Source organism: Eleginops maclovinus, chromosome 20, assembly GCF_036324505.1.
Source record: "Eleginops maclovinus isolate JMC-PN-2008 ecotype Puerto Natales chromosome 20, JC_Emac_rtc_rv5, whole genome shotgun sequence".
Taxonomy (NCBI): domain Eukaryota; kingdom Metazoa; phylum Chordata; class Actinopteri; order Perciformes; family Eleginopidae; genus Eleginops; species Eleginops maclovinus.
Genome location: NC_086368.1, coordinates 13,861,311 through 13,883,511, shown reverse-complemented (window position 1 = coordinate 13,883,511; position 22,201 = coordinate 13,861,311). Strand labels below are relative to the sequence as shown.

At 40.2% G+C, this 22,201-nt stretch overlaps 1 protein-coding gene across 1 annotated transcript in view; it reads right to left on the bottom strand.

Annotated features, from left to right (window-relative positions):
• The window catches only part of LOC134882434 (low-density lipoprotein receptor-related protein 1-like), an 84,022-nt gene extending 63,619 nt beyond the window's left edge, over nt 1-20,403 (bottom strand). Inside the window, 2 exon segments of the mRNA XM_063910112.1 lie at nt 6,784-6,906; nt 19,856-20,403. Coding sequence (XP_063766182.1) covers nt 6,784-6,906; nt 19,856-19,952 — 220 coding nt within the window. The 5' untranslated portion in view covers nt 19,953-20,403.
• Nucleotides 20,404-22,201: the final 1,798 nt, after the last annotated feature.

The window sequence follows — 22,201 nt, the reverse complement described above, 5'->3', positions numbered from 1 at the left end:
GACTAAGGCTATTGTTTGGATCACACAAATCGGCTGTGACCCCCGACAAAGCTGAGCCGCAGTGCTGTAAGCAGCGTCACGTGCTAAGCCTGATCTGAACTGTGGCACAGCCACCTGGGGGGGGGGGTGTGGCAATGACCATGGAGACACAGTGATGAAAGGGGAGCTGGGACTTCATAATTATGTGCTGTTTTTGCATACATATTTTAAGAAATATATTAACCTTGATAATATTGCTCATACTTCATGACTTTTCAGTTTCTCATTTTACAAGTTACTAGAAATGTAACAACTATTAAACTACTCCATTAATCAATGGAGGGAAAAATAAATAACAAATATGTTGATAAGTGATTATTGTAATGTTGCTGTTTACAGCCTTTCAAATAAGGATTTCCTGCTCTTCTCCCTTTTTCATCGTTACAATAAGTAACATTAGTTTTGGGTCGGACGAAACAAGATACCACCTTGAAGAAAACTGAGCAAAAAAGAAGGAGACTCATAGTTACATCTCAATCTTTTTTTGGCCTCCAGTTGTAGAAAAAAAGAGGCCCAGCCGACTGAGAAGGAGTCCGGATCTGGGTCTGGATCAGGTTGTCCCTGAGCCCAAAGCTTGTTAGGCTTTGGGGATTTTCCATTCACTAGTTCATGCTTCCCCTCCATATGCTATTCAAAACAACGCTTATTCAACCAATAACAAACACACAAACAAATAACAAGTCGCTGCCAGTGCTCAAAACATAAAAGAGACTCTATATGGGCCAGAATGAGGCCAACTGTTGTGAGCAACAAGGCAGCCTTGAGTTTCTTATAAATACAACAAACGCTTCAGATAATGAAACAATGAAAAAAATACACATAGGGCCTAGATATACGTCTAACAAGCAAGATAATTAAAATGTAATCCGGCTACTCTTCACAGACCTCAACCATCCCAGATATAGCTGAATAATTCAACACGTTGATTGATCCATAAATATAGCTCATGAATAAAAAGTATTGCACCACTTTACTGCCAGCAGTTCTTGATGACATACTATAACTGGGTTCCTCTGGCCACTCGTAGCCTTATCCCCACAAACCGGATGGCCCTCCCCGTGATGCTCTTGGCCCTCATGACACATTCTTGGACGGAGCAGCCTGATCTTGACCAAGCAGCCCTGAGGCACCCCTTGACCTCCCTCCTTCGTCTGCCCTTCTAAAGAAACAAAACTCCAAACATCTAGGACACGGCACCGAAAAACAAGACACAACAACACCAGAGTTTGATCTAGACTGAGAAAAGACTGAGAGTGTGTATTCTTGCTCCTCGACACAGACTTGTCAAAGAAATCACGGGCAGCAAAAGCACAGCAACAGCTAGCCGCAGAGTGCTGTGGGCAATAATACCACCTTTATTTCTGATAGCTCTCCTATACACACTGCACTCTGCAGGTGAAAAACAACACATTAACTGACACTCGTACCGTACCTGTGACTGCCTCACAAATACTAAAGCAAGTTCATTTTCCGCTACATGATTTTCCTAAGGCGAGGCAATCGTATATTTCAGTTTAACAATGTTTTTATATAAATTATTATAACCACCTCTGTCTTTCAGGCTGTTGGTAGTTTGCCCTCTCTGCACCCTGCAATTGGTGGATGGGGGGGGGGGGGGGGGGCTGGCAGAGCGACAAGCAAAGCAGGAAGGATAAATCCAGAAAGCACAACAAACTGAGCCTTCTCCAAACACAGAATCACCACTGCTCCTCAGGGCAAAGAAACCACTAGGCAGTTTTCAACAGTTTTATCGGCAAAGTAAATTGCAATTCAGACAGGACAACACTACCAGATACCCCATCCAAAGAAAAAGATTGAGCCTTTATCGGAATTGGTTATGAAAGAGTGAAAGTAAGGAAACACACACAAAGGAAATCAATGGTTCAACTTTGAGAAGTTATGTCATTCACTCTGCGCACATTTACTTACTTGCTCATATATAAAAGGACAGATAATAAAAGTTATAATCTTTCCCTTTTTCTCTCCCAAACACAGAGATGAAAGAAGAAAAATAGATCTTCTGCCCAGAGAATAAGGTTCTTACGTAGAGACTCTATTCTCAGATTTAAAAGACTCATAATTTGATTCATTCGCGTCTTTTTTATTCACCGTGGACCTAGGATTAATTTAAAACTATTAGTATTGTGTAAGAGGCACTGGGGGCCATACTGCTGCCCCAGAATGACTGAATATCTGAGAGGCATTTGGTCTGTTTTTGGCTTAGAGTTATTACCCAGTAAGCAAAAGACTTCAATCATCCCATATTAAGCACCAAGCCTTTTCCAGACAGTCATTTCCATTTGTTGCGTTGAGCATTACTAAACTAATTCAAAGGACAGACGGCTAATTATCGCATAGAAAAACATCTATGCAAATGACAGGAAAGACCCAAGGGAGCGGAAAGAAGGATCAGAGTAATCGTCACTGTACGAGCCAAGAAACCCAAAGAGACCAAAGTTAAACAAACCAAAGCAGGAGCCAAGCTGTATGTTCAATAATGCAATTTTGCATAGAGGATGTAGTCACCTATTACCGCTACTAATCCGACACAAGGTAGTTGTACAGCCATACAGGTACAGCAGCCACGAGGCATAGCCAGGTGTTCAGCATCTGTGAGTCCATACCTTCAAGTATCAGGTTATTAATGTATGGCCCCTAATTATCCTGCATTATAAACGCCATGCTTTCTCTCTTCTTGTCTCAGGCTTGCTCTCTGTCCCCCAACCCGTCCCTAAGGGGGCCTCTGTCCTGCCCCACCTCCTTCTCTACAGAGCCCTGCTGAGATTACATAATGGTCTTTTTAAAATTTAAACCCCTGACACGCTTTTCTTGTCCTTCTTCAAGGGCCCAGCTTTGCCCTCTCTGCTGCTCAAGCCTCAAGTCCTCATCTAAAAATGGCCAACTGGTCGCCTGTGGATCACATCCGGCTCACCGCAACCTTAAATAGAGCATGTATATATATATATATATATATATATATACACTATATATATATATATATATTATTCATGCAGTTTCTCTATATGTCTTCGCTGTTACTGCTACACAGGCTCTGTGTATCGTCACTCGTTTTGGGACATTTAAATTATTGTGTTTACATATTCATGCTTTATTGAAGCATGAATATGAAAACACTATTACTTTTAATGTACTCCTATCTTTGTAAGATTAAGTCATAAGTGACAACAATTCTTACAAATATTTGAAATAATAAAAGGGGGTATTGTGGAATAGTATTTCATTCTTAATTATTCATCAATTATGTCTTGTGCACTGTTATATCTGGGTTGACTTCAATAATCTAAAGTTAAACCATCGAGAAAAATGATTATGTGAAATGTCAAAGTGTTCCTCGGATGGATAAACAAACTCTACGGAGCATTTTAGCATTTTTAAGGTTGTTGTTTGAAACATTATCATCACACTTCAGTTTATCTGCTTTCAATAGTTTCCAGTCGTGACAGATAGCAGTTTTTTAAGCTATAAGCTAGCAGCTAGCGAGCCAAATACTTCCCTCAGGTGTTGATGGTACGTTAGCAGAGCTAAAACTGGAGATTATGTGAAACAAAAGACCAAATCAATGTAAATGTTTACCTGCGGCTGCTGAATGTGTAAAGAGGCAACCGTTTTGTAGCAAGGTGATGCTATGTGATAATATGTCAGATCCCCTCAAGAGTGAAAGAAATATATATTTTTTGGTTTGAGGTTTTTGAATTCACTTGAAACATTCTGGGCTAAAGGACAACATGGGGCAGTGACTATTGGGGAACACCATTGTAAGAACACAATGTGAAGCATCTTTGAACTTCTTTTCAAGAAAGGTAAAACGTTTGCTTTATTGTGTGCATGAGATGAATGAATGTGTGTATGTGTGTAGAGGAGAGCAGATTGTCACACACCTGCAGCAGGTTCCTGTAGGAACAAGGTGCTGCAAGGCGACAGACTCTTTAATGTTGAGCAAACGCTGTTTCCACTGACATGTTGATGGCTATCTAGACTGGGTGGTGGCTGCTTTTAGGCAACAGTAGCAGGATCAAACTGATTTACTCCACATCCATATCTGAACAATATAACACTGGTTTTGGATAAACTGCTTTGTAAATGACACAACTGATCAAATAAACACCAAACAATAACAACCTTATGTCTCATTATAGTCTAAATTCTTAGTAAATAAATACAATATTCATTTATTTTCAAGTCAGTCTTTCATGTCTTTTGATAGGAGTCAGTGACACACACATTACACCAAGAAATATTGTGTTTTCCATTCTGAAAGTGGCTGTTACAACAGTGCTTCTTCTCCTAAAGAGCTAATTGCAGGTGCGAACTGTCTGTAAAACTGCCCTTATTACAGGCCAGGGGCAGGGGACATCATTTCAGTGTTACACACTTCCTGTGTTGGCAGGGCACACTCACTGCACGTGGGAATATTTTAGGAGCCTAATACAGTCTACAACCTGAGAAGATGCTAGCTCTACACGAGTCTCCTCCTTACCTGAAAGCTATCCAGAAAAATGTACCTTCATTGCATGTCTTTCAATTGTTCATTGATTGGGGATGCAGATCAAAGCTCTGTATAAAAAGGTCATATGCCCAGACAACCATTTTGTTTTTGTTTTACTCCTTCAGTATCCCTCTATGCCAGTCTGACCCAGCACCCCGGGGTACAAAGAACAGCATTGTGGGGGTTACACAGCAGGGCAGCTGCACTGGACAGTGGCTGACTTCACTGGCAATAGCCAACACACCAACAAAGGCCACTGTGAAGCCCCATCCACATGAGTGAATAGATAAACCTCTCTCATGCATCTTTTCATCTAGAAGCATCTGCAAAAGCACCTTTACAAACAACACATTTATCACAACAATGAAATTACAAATACTACTCAGTGTATTTGGTGTCCATACAGTTTGGAATACATGACAGCATTGCATTTCATTGAATCACATTTTCAATCCTTGAGACAACTCCCTTTATTCTGAATACTATAAACATCTAATGAGCGACAAAATGTTGATCAGCCTTACAGTATTTAACTAGCATGTATTATGCTGCACAGTTTTGACATCCAACATCTGGTATGCACCAAACATGCGACAAAGACCTGAATTGAATGATGGATGTTGTAGTTACACTAAGGAGGTAAATCTTGGAAATTTATCACAAATATATAAAACAGGGTAGTAAACAAGGCATTTGTTGGGAACTTGCCGATGTACTTGTTCTTGCCACAATCATCAACAATATGACCTTAGACAAAAGACCTAAGAAGGGTAAGATGAGCATGAGCATTTATTTTGTGTCTCTGAATCACTTTTGTTTTTTTCCACAACGACACTGCAAAAATTTGGGTCCTTCTGCAGCATAGATCCTATAACTGTTGTTTTTGAGAGAGTTTGGCAAAGACTAGAGGGAGTAGCAGGAGACAGAGGATGGAGTCACTGTTGTTTCTGTCCCAGATAGAGACACTGAGGGAGGCTAGCCCACAGATGAGAAGGGGGAAAAGAGCAGGTCGTGAAAAACAGCAGGTTTCTCCATTGCTCTGGGCGAGTCTCTAATGACTTCCAGATCTGTGCTCATACAGTCGCTGCGTCTAGACTGCAGCTATAGCACTCTGGCCTGGCCTGGCCTCACTCTCTCCAAAGCGAAACGCCACTCAAAAAAGCAAGATGCACACACACACACACACACACACACACACACACACACACACACACACACACACACACACACACACACACACACACACACACACACACACACACACACACACACACACACACACACACACACACACACACACACACACACACACACACACACACACACACACACACACACACACACACACACACACACACACACATTCCCCCCTACCACCCAAAGCCCTCTGTCCTCTTAGAAATCTACAGGCGTTTCAGTCTTAGAGGCTGACCAAAAAGACACTGCTGCTTTTATTCCCCCCCCCAGGGATTCAGCCTCAAAGCATCTCCACTCCTAATGAAGACTTTGAAACGGCGGCTGTCTTTTTTGAGCATTACTTTCGGTTTGTCTCATGACTGCATCCTCTATGGCACTGAATGCAAAAGGAAATCCCATCCATCAAAAAAAGACAAACTTTGTAAATCTCCTAATTGGGCATGACAAGACAGCTTAAAGGCAGAATGGCCTCTCTCACTCGCTGATAAAACATCCCATTACTTCCTCCAGCTTGACTGCAGTTAGCCAAATAAATCAAATAGGCCAACAATCTCACTCTGTTAGCCAACAACTTTTCAAATGTATCTGAAGGTTTCAAATGCTACAGTGACAAATTAGCATACCTTTGCTGTTACAAAATGATTTGGATAGCCAGCTTAGTAGGATTAAGATCCATTGCAGATGTTTTTTTAACATTTGGAGAGGGCCTCTGTCGAACAGTATTCATGTCAAATCCATCTACATATTTCACAGTTTCCAAAAGAGGAACACAGATAGGTTGAACATTTTAGATAAATAGGATCATGGCAAACTTTAATTTTTCACGTTTTTTTCCGCACACACTTCCACACAGTTAATACACTTGCATGGACAAAAAATAAATACTTCATGATGTGAAAACAGTGTCCTAATCCAACTTGGCAGGGGGTGTATCACATTACATAAAACACATATAGAGATATGCATGAGCCAGTTTCACAGTGCCCTGATATAATGTATAGGATTTGTTAACTCTGTATTTTATTTTATTTTAGACTCACAAACATCAGGCTCCTCATCAGAGCCGTCTGGGCAGTCCTTCTCTCTGTCGCAGCGCCAGCCCTTAGAGATGCACGTCACCCCGTCCTTGCACACAAACTGCTTCGGGCTGCAAGTCTTTGGAGCTGAAAAAAAGACAAAGAAAAAGTGAATCAATTAAAAGATTCCTGAATGAAGCTCTTTTTGTGTCAGTGATCTTTATTTCCAAGGTCTCATTAGCAAGCGGGGTCTGTTGTGTTCAGAGTCAATAGTGGCCCTCTCTGGTCCTAATTAGGTGCTGGAAAAGATGCTACTTGATGGAGGGGTTAGAGAATGGATACAAAAAACCCAAACACATTCATGCAGGCTTTGGTAAACTTGCTGCTCATAAATATCCAGGCCAGTGTTCCCAGGCAAAAAGCAGTGATGCAACAAGTCTGGAGGATGTCAAAGAACATCTTGTTCTGTGGGTTGCTCCGCTATCGTCCATTTCCCCTTCAATCCAACCTTCCAAAGCAAAGCCTACTCCTGCCACAGCCAAATTGGGGACTGTATTCAAACCCACATTAATTCAACTCTTCTCAGAACATCACATAAACACTTTGACAACACACAAAAAAGCAACAAAGCTGAGTCACCCGGGGGCATTTAGGGGAAGCTCTGAGTTGATTCAACAACTCACTGCTGTGCTGCTGACTGGGAAATACATAGGGAAACATGAAAGGTAGTGGGGTACATAACCATATCGGTATGCAACGTCAAAATAAAAAAGTTAATATATTGTGCATCAGTATCTGGGATTTTACAAACTCTTTTTGAACATGTGAGAGCTGACCTCCTTTTGTAGCAGTCTTTCTCACAAGATATTCAGTTCGAAAGCGAGAATGAATGAATTGGCTTCTTAGATTGTGCTATTCATATTATCGTAGTTTAATTTTAAAAAAGCCTCCTATTTTCAGGCCCTGTGTTACTTTGTTTTAAATAATTATCTATGTCATACAAACCTCTTGTTCAGTTCTAAATCTGTTTTATTATTTTCCATGTTGGACAGGTTCTTTTTACTTTAAAGGAACAAATTACATAAGTTTATTAACAATATCTCCCATTGGTGATGAAAAGACACAACTTCTCATCAAACTGGGTGCAGAATGGCATTTAATGCAGCAAAGGTGGCAATCATACTAAAATATTATTCAATATTAATACTAACACAATCAACTCAGCTGAATTTAAAATGTCAAATATTTACCACCCAGCTGTGATTGAACTGATGTTTTGAATTATCTGGGCTCATCTTTCTCTCTACATATGAAAAGTCTTTTTATACGCAATGCCCTTTCATTTCTTTGTGTCACTGTGTATAACATCGACTGTGGTGAATGGACAAGCGTCCACATCACCCCTGTATGGATACCTTTTCACTGGCTTTGCTCAGAATATAAAGCACCAATTGGAAATGGTGATGTTATTCTTACCCCTCAATTATTTGGGCATATGGCATGATGAATAAGACAGGGGAGTAGCATGGGATATAGTATGTGTGGAGGATGGCATGAAGCAGGATAAACAGGATGACTGTATTTACATTTAATGCTAGCCTCCGACTCCAGCGGTGAAGGGAATCTTGAAATGGAGCTCAACCTAAATACCATGAATTCAACCTGACATATTGCTGCAAACATTCACAGACTCCCCACTTACCCTGCTCTGTGTACTGCTGTGATCGGTGTGTGTGTGTGTGTGTGTGTGTGTGTGTGTGTGTGTGTGTGTGTGTGTGTGTGTGTGTGTGTGTGTGTGTGTGTGTGTGTGTGTGTGTGTGTGTGTGTGTGTGTGTGTGTGTGTGTGTGTGTAGAGGGGCATCTTTTTCTCTCTCAGAAGTTACAAGGGTTTGAATTATTCATGAAATGCATCCGGGCTTGTTTTAAAGCATTTCCTTTTTGCTCCTCATTCCTTTTATTTTGTGCTTGTTTATTTGTTTGTTTGTTTAGAGCTGTCTACACAGCCATAGCAGGCAGCTAGTGGTTTATTTAGACAAACTTGAGTCCACTTTAGACTCCACTTGCTGTTAACCCATCTTCCACTAATGGCTGTGGGATGACATCACATCCGACACAACCACAAAATGCTGCTGACAGAAACAGATCAGGGAACAGAGGAAGTAGGTCAGGAGGTTAGTTAGCTGAGGGTGAAGGCAAGCAGCGATAAAGGTTACTGTGCCGCAAGATGCTTAGAAAGCGGAACAGGGTGTGTAGATTTATCAACATCTGCATTAAAGAAAACTGCCTTACCCTGTGTAGAGATCCGTTTAACCACAGACACTGATTGCATACAATGAGGATGTTTCTTTGAAAATATTCTTTTTTACATTTGAATGTATTGATATTCTGTGTTCGTGGCAACACTCAAACACAAAATATATCCACTAGTTATAAGGTTGCCGGTGAAAAAGAGATCAGTAGATAGTAAAAATGTAAGTATTGTTGGTTAAGAAGACTCTCTTGCCCTTTTTGACTTTAATAATTTATTTTAAACATACAGGATCAAAGGAAAAAAGGTGGGTCTGTTTTTATTTTATTTAACAAAAATCTAATAATTGAACCTAAATGTTCATACAAATACAACATTTAAAGTGGAAGTAATGCTATATTCATTTGCATACCAACCATATATTTACCCAGCTACTTTTTGGTCTCCTATCTTGTGCTTACCTGATGGATGTCATTGCTTTTGGTGGTGGTATGGCAATACGGAAATATTGCAAAAATAGTGAGTTTCAAGTGGGGCACAATCAACATGTCTATGGAGACTGATGTGGAAACTCTGCTTGACACAATCAGGATTTATCAAGTTATATATAGAGAGTGTCAGTGATACCTGTGGTCCAGCAACTGTTTTGGTTTAAAGGTCTCTATTATGCTATATTTCAACAATACATTGTAGGGCAATATCTATACAAAACTTGTCTGTGAAGTATTTTGCTCAAAATACCAAACAGATCACCCATTGTAGCATGCCTCATACCCCTCTATTTCAGCCCTGTTCCTGAAGTGCTGATTCTGTGACTGTCGCTTTAAATTTGAGCTGAGCTGAAGCTGGCCACGCCCCTTTGGAGCGTCATGCAGCTCTCTGTCTGAAGAGAGAAGTTTCTAACAGAGAAACTCAGCTAAACGCTGCTGTGATTAAACGCCATATTTTGTTCCAAACCACATCAAGCATTATTTCTGAAACACTTCTCAGTGTTAACCACTAGAACAGTGACATTATATGTATCATATATACAACAACTGTATCTCCCTCCTGTAGACAACCTGATAAATACACAGACACACAGAGCTGCTGCTTGCCTCTTGACTGTATATTGCGGACGATAGGTTGGGACGTGTCACGTGGGCAGGACGTTGCCAGGAGTATAATGCAAAGCCAGCATAAATTTCGGGTATGACGTCATAACCGAAGCAAATCTGGATCAGCTCGTTTGTATCCCCGTTTTTAGAGATGCTGGTAAGGAGGAAAAGAGAGAGGGTTGTGTTTTCTGACACTCTGTCAATCTCCTTACACCGGGGACACATATTTATGTATAAGAGAAATCAAAAAGTGCATTTTGCATAATAGGGGACCTTTAAGATGTCTGTTGCATAAACAACAGGTTTCAACATGTGTTTTGTTACAGGAAGAAAGGATGCAGGAAAAGGATAAAGCAAAAAAAAAAGATGGTAAACCGATGGATATAAAATGAGAGCAAATAGAGAGGTAGGGATCCGAGTCAGAGTCAAAGGGGGGCAGGGCTCTCACAGCTGGGGGCAGACCTAGAGATCTGAAAACAGACTGAGCTGGGCTGGGATACTAAGATGAGATGGAGGAATGTCACACATGCTATCAATGAGCTGCCTGTGTGTTTACCAAAGCGGAGGTTGAGGGAAAATGCTTTGGGTCATCCCCCATTTGGGCCTGAATACAACCTACTTCCCTCTGAACCCGTTGCTGTCTGATGGTCCTCCAGGAAGAGTTCACTCTTGGGAGGAAGAGTCCTCTTCTTAGAAAAAGACACAGCCGTATTTCCTCTGACACCCACAGTGGTGCTATAAATAAGTTGGAGGACTGCCCTCTGAGATCAACCAGGGCACTACAAAGCTCCAGCAGACACTGAGACTACAGCCTCATCACGCACCACTCACCAGCAGTGGAGGTGAAGGCGTACCTAAACGGCTGTCAACAGTGGTGCTGAAAGGGAGCTTGAGCAGCATGGAATCCATTCTCTAGAGCCGGCTGTGTAATGTATTGCCCCTTTTACTGGACAGCTACGTGTCCTTGAGCCAGACAATCTAGATCCAGGGCTGCTGTTTTACTTTTCCAGTGCTCTGACCTCACAGTAGAGGCAGGCAGCCAACAGTTTCCTGCGTCATTTTAGTTTAGCAGGTTAGCATGCTAACATTTGAGTACAGCTGAGGTTAATGTGATTTGTATGCAGGTATTGGACAACCTAAATATGACCTGATGATGGTACTAGATCAAAAAACATGGAATTGTTGTGGGATTCGCACCAAAGTGGAAGATGAGGCAACAAACCAACAGACAGACATCAATACAGCCGTGCTGCTAGCTAAAAAAAAGCCAATTCAATACTCTTTTGTTAAATATTGTACACTTTGAACGATTGTTTTCAGTTAAGATCTGTTAAGTCTCATTTTATAACCCTGGACTAGCAATGTTAGATAACAAGCATGAGTAATTGTGAATAACGTTACTCACATGCATACCTTGAATATGTCAGTATGGCTGTTAGAGATTGAGAAGAAAGAGAGTGGAGAAATACAGAATAAGCTCAAAAACATTGGCATGTAGATAAAGTTAGTTAATAAACAGGATTTTATTTAACATATTACAGAGACTGATGCAATGTTTGCTGGGAAAAAAACACTAGTCTACCGAAGATAAAGTGTACGCACACTAATAATAACATTTTTATCAAAGGGAGAACGTGCTCCTTCTATCCCAAATACTGTTCACTGTTTGAAATGATAAAGCTTCATTATCTTTTCAACTGTTTAGGAAAGGGAGGCTCATATGAGGTCAAGATAAACAACCAGAATTGTGTGTAATCAATCTTGATATTGACGCTCACTGGGACATCATTTTCACAGATTGGAAAAAAATGCAACATGGCCTGTTAAACATTGACTCATACTGATATGTTGCAGGAAATGAATGCTAAACAACTCAGACCAGTCCATAAAGAATATCAGAGTGGAAATGTTTTTAATAGTTTGTGTTCTGTGACAGCCCTGAAAAGCTTTCTTCTGAAATTTAAATGACACAAGACCAAGTTTTGCCATTAATAAAAGACATCAAACAGCCGCAAAAAGCCAAAAAAGGGAGACATAGAAAGAGATTGACGGAGCAGAAAGTTAGAGGAGCAGGGGTCTATTTCTCTGAACTCTGGGCTGACCTGAAGGGGTTCTGCTAAGGGCCAAAACCGAAGTACGTGTCTATATTGGCCTGTCTGCCTGCGGCCTGCCACCTCCTTATCCTCCTCCACAGGCCAGGCACAAACGCTTTAGGATTTTGTAATGGAAGAGAGTGAGAAGAAGGAAAATGGAGGGAAAAAAAGTTTTCCAATTTGTCATGTTACAAAACAGAGAGAAAGAGGCCCCAGCTGTGCCTTTCTAAATAAACCTTTTCTGCAGAGTTTGGAGGAGCTGTGGAAGTCTAGCCGGTAGTGAAAAAATTAACAAAAGCTTGGACAGAATTAGACAGTATTACCAGAGAGAATGGACATCAAACCACATTTAGGTTTACATTTACCATTATTATATCAATATTTTTGAAAGATAGCACCAGGTTGCTTGACTGCAATGGGCTGTGGATGAATGTCTAATTAAAGCCTTGTTTTATATAATGTGTATTTTGTATGATTCTTAAACAGATTGTGTTTTTGCAAGTGTGTGTTAAGCATGCACTTAGAGCTAAGGAGAATTAACAACAGTAATGTGCTCATGTCAAGTGAAAGTTGCTAAGTAAGAAGGGGCTCGTTTCATGCAGTACAACACAGACGACTCCTGCCTTCAACGGTTTGTCTTTTGCCGGTCTGATCTGAGCACAAACACAGTCAAAGTGAGAGGCAGGACCTATAAAGCCAAGCAGAGTAATCAAATGTGAACTTAATTAAGAACCATTTGGATGTCTGGCTGAGATTTCCCCGTGTCTCAACCCCTGAGTGGTAATCAACCACGACTGCCATTTGTACTTGAGTCAGTGTGGGAGCTGAGGGGGAGAAGGCTAAGACCTCCTTCACTTCCAGATAAGGATTTAATCTATTCCAGCAGCAGTAGATGGGGACAAACCAAGAAAAGACAAATCACAAGGTGTGATCCGCTATTGTCAAGTTAGTCAGTTTAGACAAATCCCTTTGCCACACCACCGCGAAAGCACACAGCTGTACGTGGCACAGGGGGGAAAAATGACAATTAAGCCTACTTAGTATGCTGCCGAGGGAAACATATTACAGAAGATTATATGAAATTCTTTGGTGCCTTTTCATAAGGCCGGTACAAGTTTCAAGTCTCAGTGTGACGCATAAGCTACAAGGAACGAGATGAGATTTCCTAGAGGGTTCTCTCACATTCACTATGCATGTGCTGAAGTAACCTGAGTGCTGCTAATGACACCTACTACTGACAATCTTCATAAATTTGTGATATGGAAAACTTGAACAACGCATTTGATAAGACGCATAATAAATCCGACTCACTGATACTATAAATAATGAGACACATATTTTTCATTTGAGCTGGAAGTTTGGTGCCGTTACACTTTTTTTGAAAGTCTAAATTCCAAATTGTTTAATCAAAGTCAAAAAGCTGGCAGCATATAAATTGGAAACAGCTAGCATGGCTCTGGGGAAGGTTAACAGAATTTGCCTAAAACAAAGGCTATGAAGCTCTATAATCAACCTATCATAACGTGTTTGTTTGTACAATACAGAAATGTACAGTATGACAACTCTTTGTTTCCAGCAGTATTATGTGCTGCAAATGTTCTGAGCAGTTGCCAGGCAACCAGAAGGTCAGGCCCATGACCCTTCATAAAACACTGACTTGTCTTAGCATCGATTAAACAAAAAAAGAAAAAACTTAATTTATTATTTTTGAAGATACTGGCAGATTGTATCACCATTAATATAGCCAGACTAAATGAACCCCCGTTTCCTGTTGTTGTGCTAGGCTATGCTATATTAGAGTGGTATTTGTCTCATCTCAGAACGATCCCAGAAAGCACATTTTATCATATTTGTTCTTGAAGACATTTCAGAGATGTTAAGTTAGTTAGTCAAACCAGGGTGAAAAAAATCAGATCCAAACATTCCCTGTGTTCAAAGTACCTCAACATCTCGAAACTACAAAATAGATGTTATCTTCTTTATGATTTGGTTTGTATCAGGCTAAAAACAGTAGAGCAGACCTGCCAATTGTCTTCCAAGAAGCACTGAAAAACGTTATCGGAGAGGACACACTGCCTACACACATGGAGTTGAGTGTGGGAATTTCTCCACAGTACAGTAAATGTGTTGATGGTGTACATATTAAAAAAGGACCTTCATAGACATTTAATGGAGGCCATATTACCCTAAAATGTTGACCATAAACATCTCTTACCCTAGCTGTTTTTTGCTAAGGCGGAAGGCAGAAATAATGATTGTGGGGCCATGTGAGGAGATTTCTGCCACTAAGTGAAGGGTGAATGCCTCCTTGAGGGATTAGTGTTACAATTAGGCTTATGTTAAGGTTATGGTTGGGTACTTTGTGTTTGGGATTATAAATTTGGGAATAAATCTAAATCACGGTTGCATGAATAGTGACTTTGATGCTTAGCATGTGTGCATAAATATGTGTGTGTGTTACGATATATAACAAAAATCATGTGTGGACTATGAAAATATCAGTTGTTGGGACTCCTATAAGGGATGTTAAATTATGAAAGTTACATACTGTACTTTATCAGTAGGTACTGCAGAGAAAAAGGAGATCCGTTTGTTTGGTACATTTTCTTCCTAAAGGGAGTGAATTGACGTTATCCACAATAGGTGTGAGTCTGCTCTGTCACACTTTTGTCCCAACAAAAATTGAAGTCGGAGAAGTTCCTGTAGCAGAGGCTTGAATGGCTGTGAATGAATGTATTTGTTGTGTGGGCTGATGCTGAAAATAGACTACATTTGATCTGGTGAAGGAACCAACATTTGAAAAATGTTATGAACAAAAAATGACAATTTGCATCTGGAGCTGGAATTGAGACTCAGCAATTTCTGCAAAGAGCAAAGTAATATGGCGCTTGGGATTTACTGCATTTACGATTGGAATAGATAGGCTGAATCTTATGGAGCAACAATAAGTGATACAGCCATCAAAGTCTCTTGCACAACAAAAAACAAACAGTCCTTTCAGACTGACACAGTGGAGCAAGTTATGCCCATGTACATTATGCTGTTGGCATAAACAAGTCACCGACCTGACCCTGGCACTGCCTGGCCTCAGAGTTAAATGGAAACATGGGTGCCTGTTACCGGTACTTAATTTTAGAACAATTTTACATTACATTACAAATGTGTAAACAGTAACGATTGTGTCCACACGTGAAAACTCAGGGGCTAAAAGGTGCTCATTAGACAATACCTCAGACTTTTAAACTGATCAAATTCACACCTTAAGAACAAAGCTGAATGACAACTGCTCAGTGACAAAAGTTACTACAACTTCTGTGTCTCTCTCTTTCTTGAACATGCTGTGGAGATATTGTACATCTATTTCACAATCAAGGGAGTGAGATCTCTAGAAGGTGGTAATATGTCTAGAATACGCATCTGGTTCCTGCTGCCACAAGGTGGCCAAAAAATACAATTATGAATGTTTGCAGGTGGTAATTTGCAAACATTGCAGATAATTGTCTTCCCCCTTTTCTATTTGCAATATCAATATTATATTTTTCATAAGCTATTTACAGGGTCCCCAAAAAACCTGCAAAAATTGCAAAATGGCATTTCTTTCTTGGTGTTAATCAATGATAAACCTTATCATAATGTCCCAAGAGAGCTAGAAACACTGAGTAAAACTGATTTTCCAGCCTACAAGGCCTGCACCTCAGCATTTGGTGTACACTCCAAACAAAGACTTATGGCAGGTAAGGCTTAGCATCTTGTAAGTCCATGTGCACCAGTGATTGCGACCTCCATTCTTTCCTTAATGTATTTATAAACGTGATGTCAAAAGCTTCTGGCTTTATGATATAGTGAAAACATGTGTGACAATATATATATCACCTGGCAAGTTTATGCTCATATTTTTTTAGAGGGGCTTCTGAGACGGTGTTCTATCTCTGATCCTTAAATAGCTCCATTTAGATAGTGTAGCTCAATCATTGGGTCACTATTTTGAAGTAGGTCAAAGTGCTGTTCTGACTGGCCACAGTTACTCTTTGGCGATAAGATGTCTGGTTTCAAGGACCTGCTGCATCTTCAGGCAAACCTCTCTTTTGCATGAACCTCTTTTATTTCTCTTCATCTTACCACTTCCAGTTAAAAGATAGTCCAACATTTTTCTAAATATGCTAATTTGGGTTCTTGCTTGAAGTCCAAAGAGAAGATCAATACCACTTCAGGTTGTTCAGTCTGAAGCTGGAGCCTGGAAACAGCTAGCTTAGCTTAGCCTATAGACTGGAACGGGTTAACTTAACCCACCCCCTAGCATCTTTTGAACTCATCCGTTCGACATGGTGTATATCTCCTGTGTTTAATCTTTTAAAACCAAAAGGAAAAAATGTGCGCTTTACAAGGGGGGTTAAGTTTAAGATTAGTCCTTGGCCAAGAGCAGTGACTTTCCAGATTCTCCTCCGTTTGCATTTCGATACCTTCAGGGTTGCTATTTGTAGTCTTTTTGGTCTTTATGCTTGGTAAGCTAACTGGATGCTATCAGGATACATATTCAAAAAGACAGAGAGTGGTATTGATCCTCTCATGTATATCTCGGCTAGAAAGTGAATACAAATCATTTACAAAATGTCATTCTATTTCTTTGAGCGTCAAATTATCTTTCCTGAAATAAAAATCAGGTGAGTGTCAGTGCTGCGAGTAATTTCTTAAATAGATCAATTTACTGTGAGCATGGCAAACGAATACCTTCAGGGCACTAAGATTTCACATCAGCTGTGACGTAGTTGTATGTCAATTGTGTGCCAGCTGGAAATCTTCAGCTTTAGATGAACAGAATTTCATTATTACTGTTCACCCACATGAACCGGGGCAATAACATGACTGAAGTTTAATTCGCCTGCAAGTTGTTTTTCCCCAGGAAAAGCTGCTGACCAAAGTACTGGATTTTATATCTGCTCAGTTATGCAGTGGTATTTAGGCAGCAACTAACACTCTTTTAGTTACACAACGATCCAAACCACGTATTTATAGCTTTATTAACTTAACTTTTTCTGTATTTTTATTTGCATAAAACGCTTTTCTACATGTACTCTTGAATGTTGCTGATGTGAGATAAGGTCAACAGTGACGAAGACCGAGCAAATGTACTCCCTTTTCCATATTACCCTGAGTGGTAAATAAAACCATAAAGTGGTAACCTTTTGGCCATGTGGATGTCATTGTAATGGCACCCCATAATAGCCAAATGTTCCCATTTTAAGGTCTACACCAAATGTTACAGCAGAGTATTCCACAGGGAAAAGAGCTCTGGATGGTGAGTTAATTAAAAAGAAAGGAGCCTGTGCTACTGAATGAATAAAAGTTAAGGGAGGGGGAAAAATGAGGAACCAGTCATTTTAGAAAAAATATTTAAATGGTTTTCTAAAAAAATGTAAATGATTCAAGTTGGAATTTCAGCTGTCCTTAGTGACAGTGAAATGCATTTATCCAGCTTTGGGGGACTGCAAAGTCCATTTCTGAGGACCAGTGATCTTTTTTTTGCAGTGGCGTAACAGTACTTCATGAAGTGCAACGATGTGTATTCTTTCATTAGGGCCTTTTCTACTAGGCCCCCAATTAGCGGCGCCTTCTGAACAATCCGAGACTGTTCGTTGTCTCTTCTGGGAAACAAAGAGCAGTTTAGACCCAATTAAACTCATGGTTTGTTGGTGGCCTAGGATCTTTGCTCTGGCTACAGTACAGAGACAGTGAGAGAACATTTTTAGTGGTCTAGAAAATGGAAAAAGACAAGTTCCAGGCAAGAATGAAAAAAAATACAACTTTACTAGTAACATATGTGGTTCAAAGGGCTTTAAAAATTAAAGAGGCAATCAAAGAGGTTTATTTTTGCTTGAAAGGGAGTCTAGCTTACAACAAGTGACGTGTTGGCTATAGTCTGGTGAGGTTGGCTTCAAAATGTGAGTGTAAGAGTTAGAAGAACCAAGTAAAGATCTGGATTATTCAGTACATCTCAACAACAGTCTGACTGAGTAATACAAACTTCAATATGTTTCCTTGATAGCAGCCTCTGCATCCCACTGGGTTTACACGTAAAGCTAAGGTTTGGCGATCTCTTCTGGTATATTGCACAACGCTGACTCATCGAATCAAGGCATTAGGACTGAGAAGGAAGGAAAATTCTACTAAAACAATAACAGTGCGTCAAGGCAGAATATGTTTCTGCCTTTTCTCAGCTGTTGCTGTAGACCGAGCAGGGGGGGGGGCAACTGCAGGTGATTGCAGGCTATCCAAGTCTATCTTCAAGGTGGTAATTTATGTGGATTTTACTCCATAAGAAACTCAGAGCACTAGATTGCCTAGTGCAATGAGATGACTTCAAAGGCAAAGAGAAGCTTTTATGGCTTGATGATGAATCTCACAAAATGCAGCTAGTGATTTAGGTTAGCCAGGCATGTTAAAGTCCTACTGGATTTAATTAAATGTAAAATATAGAACCCTGATTATCTTTCCAGCAACTAGTGCTCATTTCTTGCAACTAAAGTCTCCGGAAAATGTTCTAAGCAATAATTCACAGGTTAAACATTCCCAAGGTGAATGAGAAGCATTATACCTCTGCAAAGAAAATAAACCCACATTCCCTTTTTACTTGCAAAGAATTTAACAAATCTGTCTGCTCTAACTCCCCTTTGATAACGCCCTTTTCCTTTCTTACTTAAACAGAGGAGCGCGTGAGTGGGACTCTGAGGCTTAATAGTTTCCAGAAGTTGTTCCAGTCTGTGAAGGTGTGTGTTCACTGGGAAGTATGGGAGCTGTTTTTAAGCTGCTCAATGTCTGCCTTCAGATCACAACATGACTGTTTGAATTCAGAGGATCTAATCCTGTGCAGGTGATATTCTGATATTCACACTGATACACATCACTGATGCACTGCTACCCATGCCAGTTGATGGCAACATCTGATCATACAGTGGAAAGCTTACTGTGATGGTTATGTATGATCCACATACATGGCTATATTGAACCGAATACACTTTGCATTAAGAAAGCAAGACCACAGATACTCTTTAATTCCCCTTTGTATTCAAATACATGTTGTTTGATTGGGGAATAGCCTACTGCTGTCGTCACATCAACACTACACTCAGTAAGATCTGGTGAACATCTTGAAGCAAAGACACATTATATACATTACAGCTCTACAGAAGCCTCCAACTGACATTCCCAAGAAATGACACCAAGTTTTACCTCTCTGTCACTGAAGCAATTAAAACCAATTGCTCCTTTTTCATAAACATGCTCGCATTCATCAGTAAACAAGTGGTTTAAGCAGGTACTGGGGCCTATGCTACCATTGTCATCACTGAATGTCAGTGTAAATGTGTGAGAGCGCTGTACCCGGAGAAGGACAGGAGGAAATGTGGATCGCTGCTGTGACATGGCAATATTCTCATGTGGCACTGGGAGACAGAAACAAAAGATCGCTTTAATTGTCTCGCCTCGGTTTCATCTCCCTCCACGTTGCTTCACTCATTCCTTCAGGGCACAGTCTACTAGTCTTGCACGCAGCCACAAAACACAATAAATCCAGTGATAATTAGCATGCACACACTTATATAGTTATGATTTTAAAGCATTCTATGCAAGAGTGTGGTTACCCTTAAATCAACTATGCTTACCATCAATAGCCCTTGCCGGAGCGAATACTTCCAAACTGTTCAACAATCCCAAGAAAAGCAATCCTGTTGCCAACATGTTGGCTGCGGTGCACAACATTGTAGCCTATCTTGAAAGAATAATAGTCATCAATCGCCTCTTGGTCCTGTCAAGCTGGAGGTTGCAGACGTGAAATCGTGCCCAGGCGAAGATGCTCCTCACTGGGAATCCTTCTTCTGGGTGCACAATGGAGCTGACAGGGATGCTGCTGTCTGCCCACTCGGATAATGTTTTTTGCAGACTGTCAAGGCAAAAAGAAAGCCGAGGCTTCTCCCAGCCCGGGTTGTTTAGGGGCTTCTCGGATGCATGGACAGTCCTTCCACAAAGGCTAGCAGGCTGAACTGAGCATCAAGCTAGCCCGGTTTACAGTCGAGATGAGGGAGAGCTGGCGCCTCTAATCATGCAGCTGTCCGTCTTTTGTTCTTCCTGCCCCAGTGAAAGAAGCCACAGGAGGAAATAAAGTACTGGATCAAATGTTCCTCTCCTCCCCACCACCTCTGCTGCTGCTGGCCGCAGATTGAGCCTGAAGCCTGGAGCTCAGTCAGTCAGCGGGCTGAGTGACGTCGGCTGGCCCTCCCCTCTTGGAGCACCCAACACCCCGCCATCCACCTCCATCAAATCACACTCTCCTGTAATCTGCAACAATGCTCTGGATCCTGTCTCACCCCCACACTCAATAATTTATTGCGTAGCCGTGATTCTTCTTTGTATATGTCTTTCTTATTCAGTGTCTGTTAATTCATCGTGCAGGTTTGTGCAACTTTGTTTGTTGTGCTAATGTTGATGATGGTTAGCCTATGAATTAATGCTACCAAAACAACAACAATTTAGGCCCAATAATAATAATAATAACTAATGATGATTGCTTCTCCCCTCGTGAGCTTTGCTAATTATTATAGACCAGCTAAGCAACTCTAATCAGTATTTAATTAGACACTAGAAAGGGAAAATAATTAAAGCACTTTGCACAAATGAAAAAAAAGTAATCAAATGAGCTATTCATCATTTAAGTGGTCAATAAATAAAGGCCTTAAAAAACAATTTTCTTCAAGTAAATCGATGTTATGAATAAAACAATACATCTACAAACAACAATATAAGGAAACATGCATAAGACTTGGATAAGTAAAACCTTTTAATTGAGATCAATCACAAAGAATGAAAGACTTGCTCCCTGAGGGAGTAATCTGACGAAACCAAGGAATCTAACACAGCTAAGAAATATGAAAATAAGTTCCATTATTCAAAAGTAATCTAAAATGTTTTAAATGAGATTATAAAATGCACAGTTGCAGTAACACATGGATCCCCATTTATATTTTTATTTGGCCCTACCACTGTAAGTATAGGCCTCAGCAAGTTGAATTAAAAGACAATTAATAAGTTATAAAATGACAAAACAGCATTATGGAAGGACTCCAACACAGACAAGTTCCTCCACCATGACAAATTGTCATCACCAGCACATTTCTCAATCAGATCTTCACAATTCTTCTTGTACTTGTATCTACCCTTTATAAAATAGATTGAAAGACATTTCCAGAATATTTTTGAAAAATATGTAGAAGAAGCGCTTCTACTTTGTATTTTCAAAGCTATTAGTCACCACCATTGCTACAGAACACTGTCAAGATTCCTGGCAGGAGTCCGCAGACACGTCAGGGCCCTAATGATATTATCATAAATACACCATCACTTACATTTATCCTGCACAAAGTGCTAATTATATATATTATACGTATAAGTCGGGATGTGAGTTAAATCCAAATAACAATTTTTGTTTGCACATTAGGTCAAAGTGAGATCATATTTCTCTCGAATATAAGTAACATAATGTACTCAGAGAACTTAGCACAATAATCAATGTCTTGGCAAGCAGCTTGAAAGAAAAGACCAGAGTGTCTCATGCTTTTTTTTGATCACAAACAGCAGACCATTATCCTTGTGTTGTATTACTTTTTACATGTCATATAACAGGGCTGTGCCGTAAATAAACCATTTTAAAGAAAACGGTTTAAGATCATCAAGAAGATGGAGGGCATTGCATATACTATATAATATGCCCATTGCATATGGTATTCAATGTTTTGGGGGGAATTTATTTAGCGTGTTCATCTTTAGCAATCCTTTAAACTTTCTAAATAAGTTGTTGGTCCAGCAACAATTATTCCACCCTGGGCTTTTGGAGAGTATAAAGTAATTTAAGGCTCGAATCCAAGGGAATTCAAAAGTCAATAGTGTCAAAGTAAAGTAGAAAGACTATTAGATTGTTGATGTCAGGTCTGAAATCCTATCATTGATTTGAGTTT